Source organism: Chenopodium album, chromosome 13 (genome assembly GCF_948465745.1).
Source record: "Chenopodium album chromosome 13, dcCheAlbu1.1, whole genome shotgun sequence".
Classification (NCBI taxonomy): domain Eukaryota; kingdom Viridiplantae; phylum Streptophyta; class Magnoliopsida; order Caryophyllales; family Amaranthaceae; genus Chenopodium; species Chenopodium album.
This window is the reverse complement of record NC_137846.1, coordinates 3,382,029-3,397,373: the sequence shown is the minus strand read 5'-3', so window position 1 is coordinate 3,397,373 and position 15,345 is coordinate 3,382,029. Positions and strand designations below refer to the sequence as shown.

Genomic DNA, 15,345 nt, shown 5'->3' with positions numbered 1-15,345 from the left:
TTATATATTAAGGTTTACGATAGCACAACATGGCTGTATAGCTTGAGCTAGCAAACCCATGTGTTAGGCTTACTAATTAAATTAAGTTTATTACCCAAACATACATTGCAACGTTCTCTACTTAGCATAAATTCGGCATGCGATAAGGTTAACTTGTCTCTATTTTTGGGCTAGACTCAAAAGGTGACTAGAATTAAAGCTTAAAATATCACTACGTACATATCTTCAATATTACCAGCAATCCGGCCAACAGAGTGTTACTTTTGTTCTATCTATTTGTCTGTCTATGGACTATGGTCTATTTATCTATCTACTTTTGGATTAGATCGAGTTAATGTTACTCGTGTTTTTCATTTTATGTAGATTAACTGTATTAAATCTTTAACATTCTGACTTGTGACATAGATATGAACCCTTAAACACTTTATACTAAAATTATAAAAGTATTCTTAAATTTTATCAAGTCAGACACTTGAACACGAATATATATATTTGCCTGACATACATGATCACCCGAGTTTGAATAACAAAGTATTATTAGAGGAATATATTTAAGCAGAGGGATATATTTTTTTTTTAAGATCATACTATTAGCACACCTAGCCAGATAACAAATTAATTACTTTAATTGCTGCTAGAGTACCTTTTCTATATACCTCATTTTTTAAATACAAGTACCTTAATTTTCTGATAGACAGAAAGTCTTTATTGCACTTCCCTCAATAGACATAGTACTTTGTATAAAAATTTGCATCCCCTTCCCCAATCTCTCTCCTCCACCTTTTTTTTCTCTCTATCCTTTTATTTTCAAATTCATTGAATTTATAATTTCAAATGACTAATTAAGATAATTACGAAAAAATATTACTCGTAAATCTTTTTTTCATCATACGAGTAGTAATAATGTACATACATTCGTGGTACTCCTAGTATTAATCATGTTTGTAAACAAATTAATACCAGTTCAAATCCCTTTTTTTTTACAAGAATACTATGGAGTAGTTCAAATCTAATCACATGTAGTAATATTTAAAATTTAAAAGCAACAAAAAAAAAAAAAAAAAAGTGAAAGGGTGCAATTATACATTTTTTGTTGTTTAATTAAATGATTAAATATTTAAATTTTACAGTAACAAAAAACATTGTAAAAGGGTGTGATTATACATTTCTGGGTTTAATTAAATGATTACGAAGAAGAAATACTTTACGAGTATATTATGGAGTATTTATCTTGCCATAACATGCATTTTGTTGTGTTTTAATTATGTTTCATAATCGTCAACTTAATATTACTCTGTAGTAATTTAATCGTAACAATCAGATATATATAATTTTTATATATCTATTCAACATGCTTACATGCATAATTTTAATTTACGGCAAAAGGAAAATCGAATATTAGTTACACTTAATTAAGATTATTATATTCCCATACAACTTGATTAATTAATCATAATGTTCATAAACCATTTCCCCTATTTTTAGCAATCTTTTTCATTCAAATTTATTCACTACTAACCAATAAACACCAATATGTATATAGTGACATATAGTAAGCTATATGGTACCACAATAGGGCGAATTTCAGGCTACAACTAGTTGTACAATTTTCAATTACACTTGACTTGTACGGGTGCTACAAACTTGTTTAATTAAACTTACAAATTGAGGAGAGAGAAAGAGAAGGAGATTATATAAATGTTAGAATTGCTTTGAAACAAACAATTTTCTCTTCATAATTTTGACCATTCCTCTTCTTCTCCTTTCCTCTATCTTCACCCTTTTTATATTTTCCTTAACAATGGTTTGTTCTTCTTTTTCTTCTCTATTATTAACCCTTAAGTTTTCTTCTTCATTCATGCATGAAACTAAGCTAGTTTAAATCTAATCCCTTTTTAAACACTCTCTTAACAAAGAAATTAAACTAACCCTACCTTATATTATCAAGTTTAGTTAATTTTCTTTTGTTGTCTAAGATATTTATAAAAATGGCTTCAATGAATTGGTTAGGTTTTTCTTTATCTCCTCAAGAAATTCCTTCTCAATCTCCTAATCAAGATCATCATAATCCCTTCACAAGCACCACCGGAGAGTGTTTTGATCTCGGTACCGACTCACCGCCCGGTCATCCTTCTCTCAATCATCTTCCTCCTCCCTTTGGCATCCTTGAGGCCTTCCATAGATCAACAAATAATCAATCCCAAGGTAATTTTAATTTTATTTCTAAATCTAGTATTTTTTTTTTCAATTTTTTTTTTGTTGGTCTTATATAACAAACCTACAAATTCATGCCCTAGATTAATTAGAAAATGATTTTTTAGCACTTTAGATGGTTTAAAATGTTTATTATTCTCATATCACAAAACCCTAATCCAAAAAAAAAAAAAAAGGATTAAATGAATCAACCTCATCTAGTAGGATTTTTTTTTATTATTTTTTTTTTTTTTAATTTTTCTTGTTTGTAATAATTTATTTTCTATTAAAAATGAAAATTTTTAAAAACGGAGAGTTTGTGATGTTTTTGCAGATTGGAATTTGAAGGGAAACTCAGAGATGAGTATGTTAATGGGAAACCAAGAAGTTGAAGAAGAGCCAAAACTAGAGAACTTCCTAGGAAGCAGCCATTCTTTTAGAGATCATCAACAACAAAGTAATGGAGATCACTACATGTTTAATACAACACAAGAAAATAATAATAATAACATGGCAAACCCTAAAGACACTACTACTAGTAACAACAACAATAATAATAATGGACTCAATGTTTCCATGATCAAGACATGGTTGAGATCAAACCACCCTTCTCAATCAAATTTAGTCGACGGAAGTGGTGGCGGTGGTGGGCCCGGGTTAACAAATGCGCAAACATTGTCCCTTTCGATGGGTACCGGAGGGTCACACTCCGCCTTGCCGCTACTCGCGACAGGCGGAGGTGGTGGAGAAATAATGGAAAGTAGTTTGTCCGATAATAGTAGTAGTAAACAACAACAACAACAACAAAGTGATGGTACGACGGGTGTATGCAATAATACGACTAGTAGCAGTACTACTACTAATGTCGAAGTTCAAAGTGGTGCACTTGTTGAATCCGTTCCTAGAAAATCTATTGATACTTTTGGACAACGTACTTCCATTTACCGTGGTGTAACAAGGTACATTATTCTTTTTTTCTTTTAAGTTTATCGAAAAATAAAAACAAAATATCTATTATCTTTCTTCATATAATAATATACTTGTATTTAATTATTATATGGTTTTAAAAAATTTCTTAAACTTTGCACCTTGGGTATCCAATGTACTCGATAATCGATCTTTAACCATTTGTTTTTGTACTTAATTTCTTGGTTAATCGATAATTGAGTTATTTTTTTTTCTCCCAAGGCCTTTGTTTTCTTATTTTAATTAATAAAATTATAATAGTCCAATCAATTTTATAAATTTGAAATATTGTTATACTTTTATCTTATTATAATTTACTCGTATAATATATGGTTTTTCAGACATAGATGGACAGGAAGATATGAAGCTCATCTATGGGACAATAGTTGTAGAAGAGAAGGGCAAACTCGTAAAGGAAGGCAAGGTAATTATTTTTAAGATTATCAATAATAATCTTAGTTATTTTCTCTTCATAAAATTGATTTTTTTGTGTTCTGATTAATCTGAATTTGTTTATAATTAAAGAAACTAATTATATGTTTCCTTTTTGGGTGTACAACAATCGTGTGTTTGATGGTGGGCAATCTTGCGGAATGTTGCAGTTTATTTGGGTAAGTAATATATAGTGGAGAACAAAAAGTTCCTTTTTTGAGCCCTTTTAATTGTTAATTATAGTACTTAGATACTCTTACAAAAATTTTATTTTTAATAAGAATAGAATCTAATAGATCTTATCTAATGTATAATTTATATACTATGGTATATAATTTAATTTTTTCTGATTTTATTCTCTCATTTTGTGTATATATAATTTTAGGGGGTTATGACAAAGAAGAAAAAGCGGCTAGAGCTTATGATTTGGCTGCATTAAAATACTGGGGTACCACTACCACCACCAACTTTCCTGTAAGTTTTTTCATTTTACATTATTATTATTATTATTATTATTATTATTATTATTATTGATTAAATTCAATTATTTCATCTTACACACGATTCGCCGAGTTATAACTTTGATATGATTATTTAGGAATAATAGGGTTTACGGACATTTTAAATGTTGATCAAGTATGGATTAGTTTTGGGTTGTTTGGGTTGATAGATTTTACAGTTCTATCGTACTTGCATATCAAAGTTATAAACTTAGATGTACACGGATTTGCATTTAAGCATGATAAAACTCCTTGATTATTTCTACTTTAGTGTCTTATAAACTTAAATGCATGGTTGTGTATGCAATTAACCTACATAATAGTACTTTTTCATTTCAAATATGGTGTCGTTTGAGGCTAAAATTTACTTGCTAGAATGAAACTTTGGCAGTAGTTACATTAATTATAATATTCTAACGTGATTAATAATAGTATTGCATGAGAAATCTAAAAACACAATCAAGTAATTATGAAGTATATATTAATTGAAGTATGTAATTGAAAGTGAAAAGAAGTGGAGTCATTAATATTTGCTTTATTATTATGTTTTCTACTAATTAATAAAGTTTAAATTCCACAATATCATATCCCGGTTTTTCTTAATTAATAATCTTTCATGAGACAATATTTATGCAAAAGCTTTACTCAAAGTGCAAACATTTTCACTAATTAAGTGCACCATAATTAAGGATTTTATGTCTCTATTATCTTAAACAATTAATTATTTGATTAGGGAACATGCTCCGGTGCTACTGGTGAAGTTTTGCACTATGAACTCATTGTTAGTGGAAGCATGACTCAGGAATTTTGCATTGCATGTCCATCTTTTGTATTAATAACATCATTAACATTATTATATATTTAAATCACTAGTCTATTTTTTTTAATAATTATTTTTTCTTCAATAATTCAGATTACTGATTATGAGAAGGAAATTGAGGATATGAAGCATATGACGCGCCAAGAATATGTTGCATCCCTACGAAGGTAATGTGTTTGATTTATACGTAGTACATTTTAATCAAATTTTGTTAGAGGGGATCGGAAGATTGAAATAGGTTTAATTTGCATGGTAATGTGTTTGATTTATACGTAGTACATTTTAATCAAATTTTGTTAGAGGGGATCGGGAGATTGAAATAGGTTTAATTTGCATGGTAATGTGTTTGATTTATACGTAGTACATTTTAATCAAATTTTGTTAGAGGGGATCGGAAGATTGAAAGCATTACTCAATTCTCTTAATACAGGAAAAGCAGTGGATTCTCTCGTGGTGCATCAATTTATCGAGGAGTAACAAGGTATTTAAATTTTCACTTTGTTATATACAAAGTATTTGTTCTTCATGTAGCTTTAATTTGTTGTTTTAGCCTAAAACTATAAACTCCTAAAGAAATAAATAAGTTTAAATAAGATCAAACAAGTTTAGTTAAGGACTTAAAGTTTTCATATATTACTAATTCAAATAAGTTCTTGTACGATCTTTTAAGCGTATAACTTAAATAAAGAGAATTCATATAAAAATAACGAAGTCATATTGCATCAAGTTAGGTTACCATCATTAGAGAAAACTAATCTTCTTCAAATAATTTAAAGGAGCTTAATAGTTCAATACCCTTTGTAATTACTATATAATATAACCTAAATGACAGTAAATATTTCAGAAAGTCACCTTATTAATTAAATAATTAGTAATTATACTCTCTTTTGGAAGTTCATGACATGAACAGGTCTGACTTGTTTTAAGCAGGAGTAGTGTACAAGGTAAAGGCTAATAAATACACACCAAATTATTGTTTTTATGATAAGATACAAAAGCTAATGACACCAAAACACTTTAAATATATGTTCACTAATAAAATTATATTATGTCAATTAAACTGATTCCTTTATTAATTTTGCATTGTATTATTAATTAATCCATTATTGGAATTGCAATTAATCAGAAACAGCACTTAAAGTAGTAGTGTTAATATTCCAGAATTAGTAAGGAATTTCAATTGAATGCATAATATTATTTTTTTTTTTAGTTCTGTCTAATTAACTATAATAAAAATAATCAAAGCAAATCAAATCAGAAGCTTCTTCATCTTTAAGTTATATAAATAGATTGAATTATAATTTTCGAATTTTGACCACATTCTGCAAAATGCAATCTTAAGTTGGATGTATGCATATGAGAATGTCATACTACCCCTATATCCAAATCTTAATTAATATATTCCACAAATTAAAAAATAAAGTATTTAATTGAATGACCAAATCTTTAAGTCTCATTATTTATTTAATAAAACTTTATAATATAATGATTTTGATTGTATTCTACTCTTACTACAATACGTGTGGATAGGACATAATTTATTCACTTAGTTCACATGTATCCTTTTAAGTACTTTATAATATAAAATTTATAATATAGTTTAGAATAATATGAAAATCTAATTTGACTGGAATAAAAGACCAAGTTAAAAGGATACAGTCTCATGTGCCCATGTGAACTCTGCCTGCAACTGTTGCAGGAATTTTGTAGCCTAATGTGCCTACTTTTACCACCAAACATGCACATAATTAATTAATTATGTAAATTCTAATAGTAAAACCCTAAGAAGTACAAAGTTATTAAATGTTAATTATAACTTTAATGTATTAATTATGCTAAGTTTATGCATGTCTTGACTAATTGTTATTGTTTATTTTGGTTAGGCATCATCAGCATGGTCGTTGGCAGGCTAGGATAGGCAGGGTTGCTGGTAACAAAGACCTCTACCTGGGCACTTTCAGTAAGTAACAATTATCTTTATATTGCTTAAGCTGGTATCGCGTAAGGGATAAGACTGCATACACCCGATAAGGTTTTTAAGGGAGTTATTGTACCTTGTGTTGTTGTGCATTAGTATAGATCATTAGATGGTAATGAAACGGGCTTAACTCGGAACATTATTGTACATTGCTCCAAAACCATCAAGGCCAAGACTCTTAACACATAGGCTTGTATGTCATGATGTGCAACATTAGCCATACTAATGATACTATACTAAGAAAAGAGGAATGAGGAGATGCCCCCCAAGTGATGAGTGTTCTATTCCTCATATCCCCCCATTCCTGTGATACGGTGGGGGGTCCTCCTAGTAGTTTACCAAAAAAAAAAAATAAAAAAAAAAAAAAAAACAAATGTAAAACTAGGAAAAATTCATTAATGTATTACCAAACCATAATTGTGCTCATCATTACAGAACTGTCCTGTATATACTAAAAAATACCCTGCATCAAACTAGCCTTTTTTTATAATCTCTGCATGCATATATACAATACTTTTCGGACTCTAAATGTTGTTACTACTTTGATGGTAATTGTCTCATAAAAAAAGTCGCTAGAGGGCTGTAACATATTTTGCAACATTATACTAAGGGCTTTCAATTGTTACAGGCACACAGGAGGAAGCAGCAGAAGCATATGACATAGCAGCAATAAAATTCAGGGGACTAAATGCAGTAACTAACTTTGAGATAAACAGGTATGATGTGAAAGCCATCCTAGATAGCACCACACTTCCTATTGGTGGGGCTGCAAAGCGGTTAAAAGATGTTGAGGAATTAACAGCTGCACCAGACAAGCAGATCATTAGGGCAATTGCTGCTGTTGATGATCATGAAACTTCTCAGCTTACTAATGCTGCTTATGGTAATGGGACTCCTAACTTCCATTCGTGGCCCGGGATCGCGTTCCCGACAGCCCAAGCTCAACCATTGGCAATGCACTACCCTTATGCTGCATCCCAGCAGCAGCAGCAGCAGCAGAGGCTGTGGTGTAAGCAAGAAGTACAGGACACTACTCATGACTACCAAGATCATCTTAATCAGCAGCTTCAGTTGAATAATGGGACTCATAATTTCTTCCAGATGCATAATTTGATGGGGTTGGAGAATCCTTCCTCTAATTTGGAGCATGCCTCAGCAGGGTCAAATCCCGGTGTTTACGGAAATGGGAATGGGAATGGGAGTGACAGTGGTGGTGGCTATGGATTGCCATTTGGGTTGTCTACAGTTATAGCTCATGAAGGGAATAATGGGAATGGAAATGAGCAAAGTGGGTATGAGAATTACTACTATTACTCACACCAAGGAAATAACGCTACTAACAATGGTACTGGTGTAAGGGGAGCTGTTGGGACTTATGATCAAGGGACAGCTTGTAACAACTGGGTCCCAACCGCGATCCCAGCACTCGTTCCGAGGCCTAATAACATGACTGCTGTTGGTGGTCATGGTGGAGGTGCAATCCCTACATTCACTGTGTGGAATGACACATAAAATCAAAAGGAAAGAAAGGGTGAAGAGTAATAAGATGGAAGGAAAGAATTAAGAAGGTTTTGGGGTGTACACAACTCATTTCCTAGGTTTGAATATTTTTACTAGTATTTATTTCTCATTCCTCCCATTTTGTTATATTTACTCCATTTAACAGAATTAACTAATTAGGAGGATCAAGTTAGATTTTTTTTTTCCTTCTTTATTTCAGATCTATATTATAAGGAAATTGCACAGGGATCTAGCCTGGAGTTCAGTAATAGCAAAGGTTTTGAGTTGTTAGCTCACTTTTGCTATGATTTTGGGAACTTTGGGTGAATTAGATCCTCGGAAAGGTTTTTTTTTTTTTTTTTTTCCTTACTCCTTTGACTACACCATGCTTTGTAATTTTGAAATAACTAACATTATGATACAAAGAATGGGCTCTCATTTCTGTATACTTTCTGTTTTCTGCAATATTTTACTTTTAGTCAATATTTATTTCTGCTTGAACTTTTCATTATTCCCAATTTCATTGTGTACATATAAAATTGGGTTGGAGGTACTAATGTGCAGTAGTTCAGAGAATTTTAGCAAACAGAAGTAACAGCAAGCAGGAATTGAATCTTCCCTGTTATTCTGACAGTCTAAGACAAAGGTATAGGGAAGTTAAAATACTAGTTTCCTTACTCATGCTATAGATCCTGGAGTGAAGACATAATCTTCATATCTTTTATATAATTGCAGAGTGATTTAACCACAACCCTTCAAAAGGCCAATTCTCAAATCTCATGCATTTGAGTTTTTTTTTTTTTTTTGGTGGTGGTTATTGTTGTTCCTATAACCTCCAATTAAATAACTTTCACTTCATTTTTTTTTCTTAATAACTTCCACATCTTATAACCGCGCGTTAGCACGGATACAATCTAGTTTAATTAAATTAAGACTTCTATTTCTAGCTTATATAGAAACCCTAACATCAGGGGCTAGGCGGCATGGCACGTACTCAGCCATTATGCTGTACTGTTGTGCTTATCAGCCATCTCAGGCTCAGGTTCAGGCCACATGCCTACTTTTGTAATGAGTGTGACCATAGCTCATGGCTAAGTGTTGGGTTCAATTTGGCTCAGTCATGGCAGGGGGACCTTACGTCGTGCTGACCTATGTGCCAACATGGCTCACTCCTGTCCACTTTAGGTGTGACAGTAGAATGAATTTGCTAAAATCATCTTATATTTGAGCAAATATTTGCACGAAGCAAATGAAATGCCATCCTTAGGTCAACTGATATGTACAGTTTTGTTGAGGAATTTATCTTTAGCTGTGATCACTGACCATATGTTGACAAAGGATGACATGTTAAAAGTTATGTTAAATTTGTTGACACCAAGTTGAACCCCCCAACTCTCTAACATACATGCTAAACTCTCAATAAGCATCCAATTGAAGCTTTTCAAATGTAGATTAGAGTCGATCATACCAAGCTTAACGCGTACTATAAGTAATCCTCATAATACACTAGCTGAGAAAAGACAGATACAGTTGTACATAAATCTTACCAAACCATAAATATAAGTCAGGAAAATGAAGTGGTATAATTAAAATATCTTGTGTATAGACTAATGATGCAAGTAAACTTGCTAAAAGCTTTTGAATGATATAAGTAAATATGTATGTGCCATCTTGGCACGTGGACCATCTTGGACCGAGACAAAATGTCACAAGCCCAACATGTCACGAAGGGCCAATATAATTTAATGTTGAAGTGTTATAAATAACCAAAAAACAAAAATCTAAAAACTCTTTACAGGGAACCGTCACTCCACCAATATGGCTTGACATGTGAGTCAGGTCGTGTATAAATCAATCAATCAATCAATCAAAGCCTTAATCCCAAAAGTGGGGTCGGCTAACATGAACCAAATTTGATTATTCCGTGTAGTCATCAACATAAATCTTTCTCCTCCATCCCTTACGATCCAAAACTTCATCCTCACGTAAATCCATGCACTTCATATCCTTCCTCACTCCTTCCAACCAAGTCATCTTTGGTCTCCCTCTTCCTCGTTTAATCCCTCGTTTAATCCCTCAGGTCGTGTATAAACCTTGTTGAAAATTTGGCACAACACGAAATTTACGTGGCCGGTTCAAGCACATCACAACTCCGCTGGCAGCCAAACACATGAGTTTGTACGACCCGCCCAATCCCCACCTCTAATAAGAATTTAAGGACGTTAAGGTAGGAAAGATTGACCTGGGTCAGATTCAACAAGTCCAAATCTTAAGCATTCTCCAACTGATCCGGGTCCACGCGCCCACCCGCTCAACTACTTGGAATGAGAAGTCCTCAAGAAATCATTAGAGTAGGACCCGCCGTATCATCTCACATTCTCACCTGCAACATGATATAGCAGGATATATTAGTTTAACATGTGTATTTGTAGTGTTAAAACTAAGATCTATTGATTCAATTGTCTTAATCACATAACTACTCTACTAATTAAATCATACAACAGCTAAATAACACATGAAACTCATTATTAACTGTTAAAAAAATGGAATTTTAGAAAGGTCTTGTTGAATTCTGAAAGTGCGTTGAATTTTCAGGAATATAAGCATAAACTTTACAGCAAAAGTTCTCAGAAAATCCAAGAACACAGCAGATACAGAATGTTTTTCCTTTCTTCAATCAGAACCCAGTTCTGACTCCCATACTTTAAGAAATTCTCCAAATTACAGGTAAAAGTTGCTTCTTTTCATTTCTTGCAACTTTTACATTTTTGAGTTGTCATGGAAAACAATAAGAACTTGATCATATTGTTATTCTTCTTTGTTATAACTGTTCTATTCAGTACTGTTTCTTCTTTGAGCTCTGATGGGCAGGCTTTGGTATCGCTTTTAAGCGAATGGGCGGTTCCGAAATCTGTTAAACATAGTTGGAATACTTCCCAACTTACACCTTGTTCATGGATAGGTGTTGAATGTGATAAAAAGCAGAATGTTATTACTCTCAACCTGTCCAATTATGGCATTTCGGGTCGTTTAGGACCCGAAATTGGTCAATTAGATCATTTACAGACACTTGATCTTAGTTTCAATACAATTTCTAGTTCCATCCCTGTTGAAATCTCCAACTGCAGCCTTCTTCAGCTGTTGGACCTGTCAGTAAACAATCTCACCGGCGAAATCCCAGAAAATTTTGGGAACTTGCAGAATCTGCAGGCCCTCAACTTATATCAGAATTCATTAGTGGGTCAGATTCCTGAGTCTTTGTTTCAGATCCCAAATCTTCAATATGTTTTCCTCAGTAGTAACCGGCTTAGTGGGTCTATCCCTTCAAATGTAGGAAATGCAACTGAACTTTTGAGTTTTTGGGTTAATGATAATCAGTTGACTGGTACTATACCGCCTTCAATTGGACATTGTTCAGAACTGCAAGAGGTTTACCTTACTGATAACCTCCTGAGTGGTAAGTTGCCATCGAGTTTGATTAATCTCGAAAATTTGGTTGTTTTAGATGTAAGCTCAAACAACCTGAAAGGTAGCATTCCTTCTTTGGGTTCCGGTAGCTGCAAGAATCTGCAAACTTTAATCTTGTCAGTAAACCAGTTTACTGGGGTCATTCCACATGGCCTGAGCAACTGCAGTAGCTTGACAACCTTCGCCGCCATGACAAACAAGCTGACTGGAACAATCCCATCTTCACTAGGGCTGCTCACTGAACTGTCAATACTTTATCTAGCTGAAAACGCGTTGTCAGGGAAGATACCCTCAGAGCTTGGTAATTGCAAGTCTCTGACAGAGTTACTTCTAAATGATAATAAACTTGAGGGTGAAATTCCAAATGAACTTGGGATGTTAACTAGGCTAAGCCGCCTTCAGTTGCATAATAATCACTTGATGGGTGAGTTTCCACTTGGTATATGGAGAATACAGAGTCTTGAGTTCATTCTTATATACAATAACAGCTTACTGGGGGAGCTGCCTGCTGAAATTACAGAGCTAAAAAACCTCAAGAATCTTTCGATATTTGATAATCAGTTCTCTGGGATCATACCTCAAGGCTTGGGGATGAATTCCAGCTTGGTTTTGATTGATGTCACGAACAATAAGTTTACTGGGGAGATCCCGCCCCACCTTTGTTTCAATAAACGATTGCAGGTGCTAGACATGGGCAACAATATGCTCAGTGGAAGCATACCTCCTGATGTTGGAAGTTGCACTAGTCTGACAAGGTTAAGGTTTGAACGAAACAACCTCACAGGGATGCTTCCAGAGTTTAAAGAAGATCATAGCCTTTTATTCATCGACTTGAGTGGAAATAAGATTGATGGAAAAGTGCCTGTAAGCCTTGGTAACTGTCAAAGTCTCACCTGGATCAATTTCACCATGAACAACCTTTCTGGCTCTCTACCTTCAGAGCTCGGAAACTTGACTGAAATTCGTTCTGTTTATATTTCTCGCAATAATTTGGAGGGCTCCTTGCCACCAGAACTAGGCAATTGGCTTAAGTTACTTAAGTTGGACTTGTCTTTCAATTCTTTGAATGGATCAATTCCATCAAGTCTTAGAAGTTTGACAGCCTTGTCTTACTTAGATCTGAGTGAGAATCGTCTCACTGGTGGAGTTCCTCCTTTTTTGTCTGAACTTCAAATGCTCCAAGAACTTCATCTTGGTGGAAATCTACTGGAAGGATCAATTCCTTCCTCAATAACTGCATCAGAGAATTTGATCCTGTCTTCCTTGAATCTTAGCAACAATCGTTTGACAGCTCACTTACCGACTGACCTTCAGAGATTGGCCAATTTACAGCAGATAGATTTATCTCACAATCATCTGACAGGGTCGTTGGAAGCTCTTTCTCATATGCCTAGTTTAGCTACTGTGAACATATCTTATAATCTCTTCTCTGGTCCAATTCCCTCAACTTTGTTGAAGCTGCTCAGCAAGTCACCGTCTTCCTTTCTAGGGAATCCTGAGCTTTGCATGGACTGCAGTCACTCCAGTGGTTCTAATTGTGAAGCAAGCGGGAGTATCAAAATATGTAATGCAATGCAGAATAATCACAAGAAAAGACTCCGCGGTGTTCAGATAGCAATGATAGTTCTTGGTTCATCAATCTTCACAATTCTTGCTGCACTTTCTCTGTTTTATGTACTTGTCAAGTGGCGAAAACAACAGAAAAAAGATGTTGAAGCTTCAGGCAAGGGAAATTCTTCTCACTCATTCGGAAAAATAATGGAATGCACAGGAAATCTTGATGACTCGTACATCATAGGGAGAGGAGGCCATGGAATTGTCTACAAGGCAGTGTTAGGCTCAGACGAAGTTTATGCTGTCAAGAAGCTTGAACTTGGTGGAGAAAGGAGAACGAGTATGAGCATGATGAGAGAAATCGAGACATTGGGGCAGATCAAGCATAGGAATTTGGTGAAACTGAAGAATTTTTGGGTAACAAAGAATTATGGCCTAATACTGTACGAGTTCATGGAAAATGGTAGTCTTGGTGATGTTCTTCACAGGAAGAATCCACAGGCAATAATAAGGTGGGATGTTAGGTACAAGATATCTCTCGGAACAGCCCATGGATTAGCTTACCTCCACTTTGACTGTGATCCTCCTATTCTACACCGTGACATTAAGCCTGAGAATATACTCCTCGACTCAGATATGGAGCCACACATCTCTGACTTTGGCATTGCTAAGCTTCTACATCAAACCTCCATTTCAACACAATCATATGCAGTTCCTGGGACAATTGGCTACATTGCTCCAGGTAATATTTTCTGATGATCATTTTAAATACTCCATACTTGTTTTTGTCAAGAAAATTCCCCCTTTATGTTCTGTATTTTATGAATTAACTTTTGTCACCAAATTTTATGGTACAGAGAATGCCTATGCAACAACATGGAGTAAGGAGTCGGATGTATACAGCTACGGAGTGGTTTTGCTTGAAATGTTAACCAGAAAGAAAGCTGTGGATGCAACTTTCCCAGAGGGAATGGATTTAGTTGGATGGACAAGATCGGTGTGGCACAGCTCTGAACAGATTGATAAGGTGATCGATGTCACCCTCCTAGAAGAGTTCCTGGATTCGAAAGTCATGGAGCAAGTTTATGATGTTTTCTTCATAGCTCTAAGATGCACTGAAACGGAGCCAAGAAAAAGGCCAACCATGAGAGATGTTGTGAAGCAGTTAGAAGATGCAAATCCTGCTGTAAGAATGAAAAAAGAATCCTAGCAGTTCTTTGCTAAGCTATCACATATTCACATCTTTCCTATTCTGTAATTTTCTAGCATCTCTGAATTGTATATAAATACATAGTGTCTATAACATACGTGTCAAATTTTATATTTCTTGTCAAACATTGACATGGTTGACAAGAAACCATTCAAACTGTTTTCTAGATTTTAGTCGAGTATATACACAGGAAAGTGTTGTAACTAGAAAGGTATTGGCTTTGATGAAGTAAAACAAGAGACAAAAAAAAGTTTTTTGAAGGTGGAAATTTCCTCAATTGAAAAGACTATAGAAAACACCCTTATAAGAGATCTACATTTCTATACTGAATCAAAATGTGTGTTTACAAGAGACTTCACATCTGCTAGACTTCGGTGCTGAAACTCGTGCATCAGTCAGGCAACCGAAGCAATAAAGATCACTTATTGCAACAGATGACTTCCTTCCCGCCTAAGTGCCTACTGCCTAGGCAGTAGGCACTACAGCACAGCCTGCTCAGGCAAATCATCAAGACTTCAAAATCCAACCAGCAACTCTGTTTCAATAACATCCCAAGGTTTCCGCCCTTGTGTAAGTTGTGCTTCAGCACATGCACAGAACCACAAGTCTCCAAGTTGCACTCAATCAACTCCCAACTTTAGTTTTCCCGTTTGTATTTTCTAAGATTCTTATGTCATCAACATTTCGGTATAAATAGAGCATGTACTCGTTCTAGTCCTTGAAA

General features: G+C 34.3%; 2 protein-coding genes across 2 annotated transcripts; both read left to right on the top strand.

Moving 5' to 3' along the window:
• Positions 1–1,988: 1,988 nt before the first annotated feature.
• LOC145575990 (AP2-like ethylene-responsive transcription factor BBM2) lies at positions 1,989–8,738 on the top strand. Its single transcript, XM_081633775.1, has 9 exons — positions 1,989–2,205; positions 2,528–3,152; positions 3,501–3,583; positions 3,762–3,770; positions 3,977–4,065; positions 5,005–5,078; positions 5,342–5,392; positions 6,795–6,871; positions 7,518–8,738. The coding sequence occupies exons 1-9, from the start codon at positions 1,989–1,991 to the stop codon at positions 8,399–8,401; spliced, it is 2,109 nt and encodes a 702-aa protein (XP_081489901.1). The 3' UTR covers positions 8,402–8,738.
• A 2,222-nt stretch (positions 8,739–10,960) lies between these two features.
• On the top strand, positions 10,961–14,889 carry LOC145575989 (uncharacterized). The gene is made up of 2 exons (XM_081633774.1): positions 10,961–14,153; positions 14,269–14,889. The coding sequence occupies exons 1-2, from the start codon at positions 11,168–11,170 to the stop codon at positions 14,619–14,621; spliced, it is 3,339 nt and encodes a 1,112-aa protein (XP_081489900.1). The 5' UTR covers positions 10,961–11,167; the 3' UTR covers positions 14,622–14,889.
• Positions 14,890–15,345: the final 456 nt, after the last annotated feature.

Bases quoted from the DNA above. Each gene is read 5' to 3' on its own strand.
- LOC145575990 (XM_081633775.1), top strand. From the start codon at position 1,989: ATGGCTTCAATGAATTGGTTAGGTTTTTCTTTATCTCCTCAAGAAATT. The intron at 2,206-2,527 runs GTAATTTTAATT...ATGTTTTTGCAG, and splicing joins AACAAATAATCAATCCCAAG to ATTGGAATTTGAAGGGAAAC. The intron at 6,872-7,517 runs GTAAGTAACAAT...CAATTGTTACAG, and splicing joins CCTCTACCTGGGCACTTTCA to GCACACAGGAGGAAGCAGCA.
- LOC145575989 (XM_081633774.1), top strand. From the start codon at position 11,168: ATGGAAAACAATAAGAACTTGATCATATTGTTATTCTTCTTTGTTATA. The intron at 14,154-14,268 runs GTAATATTTTCT...TTTATGGTACAG, and splicing joins AATTGGCTACATTGCTCCAG to AGAATGCCTATGCAACAACA.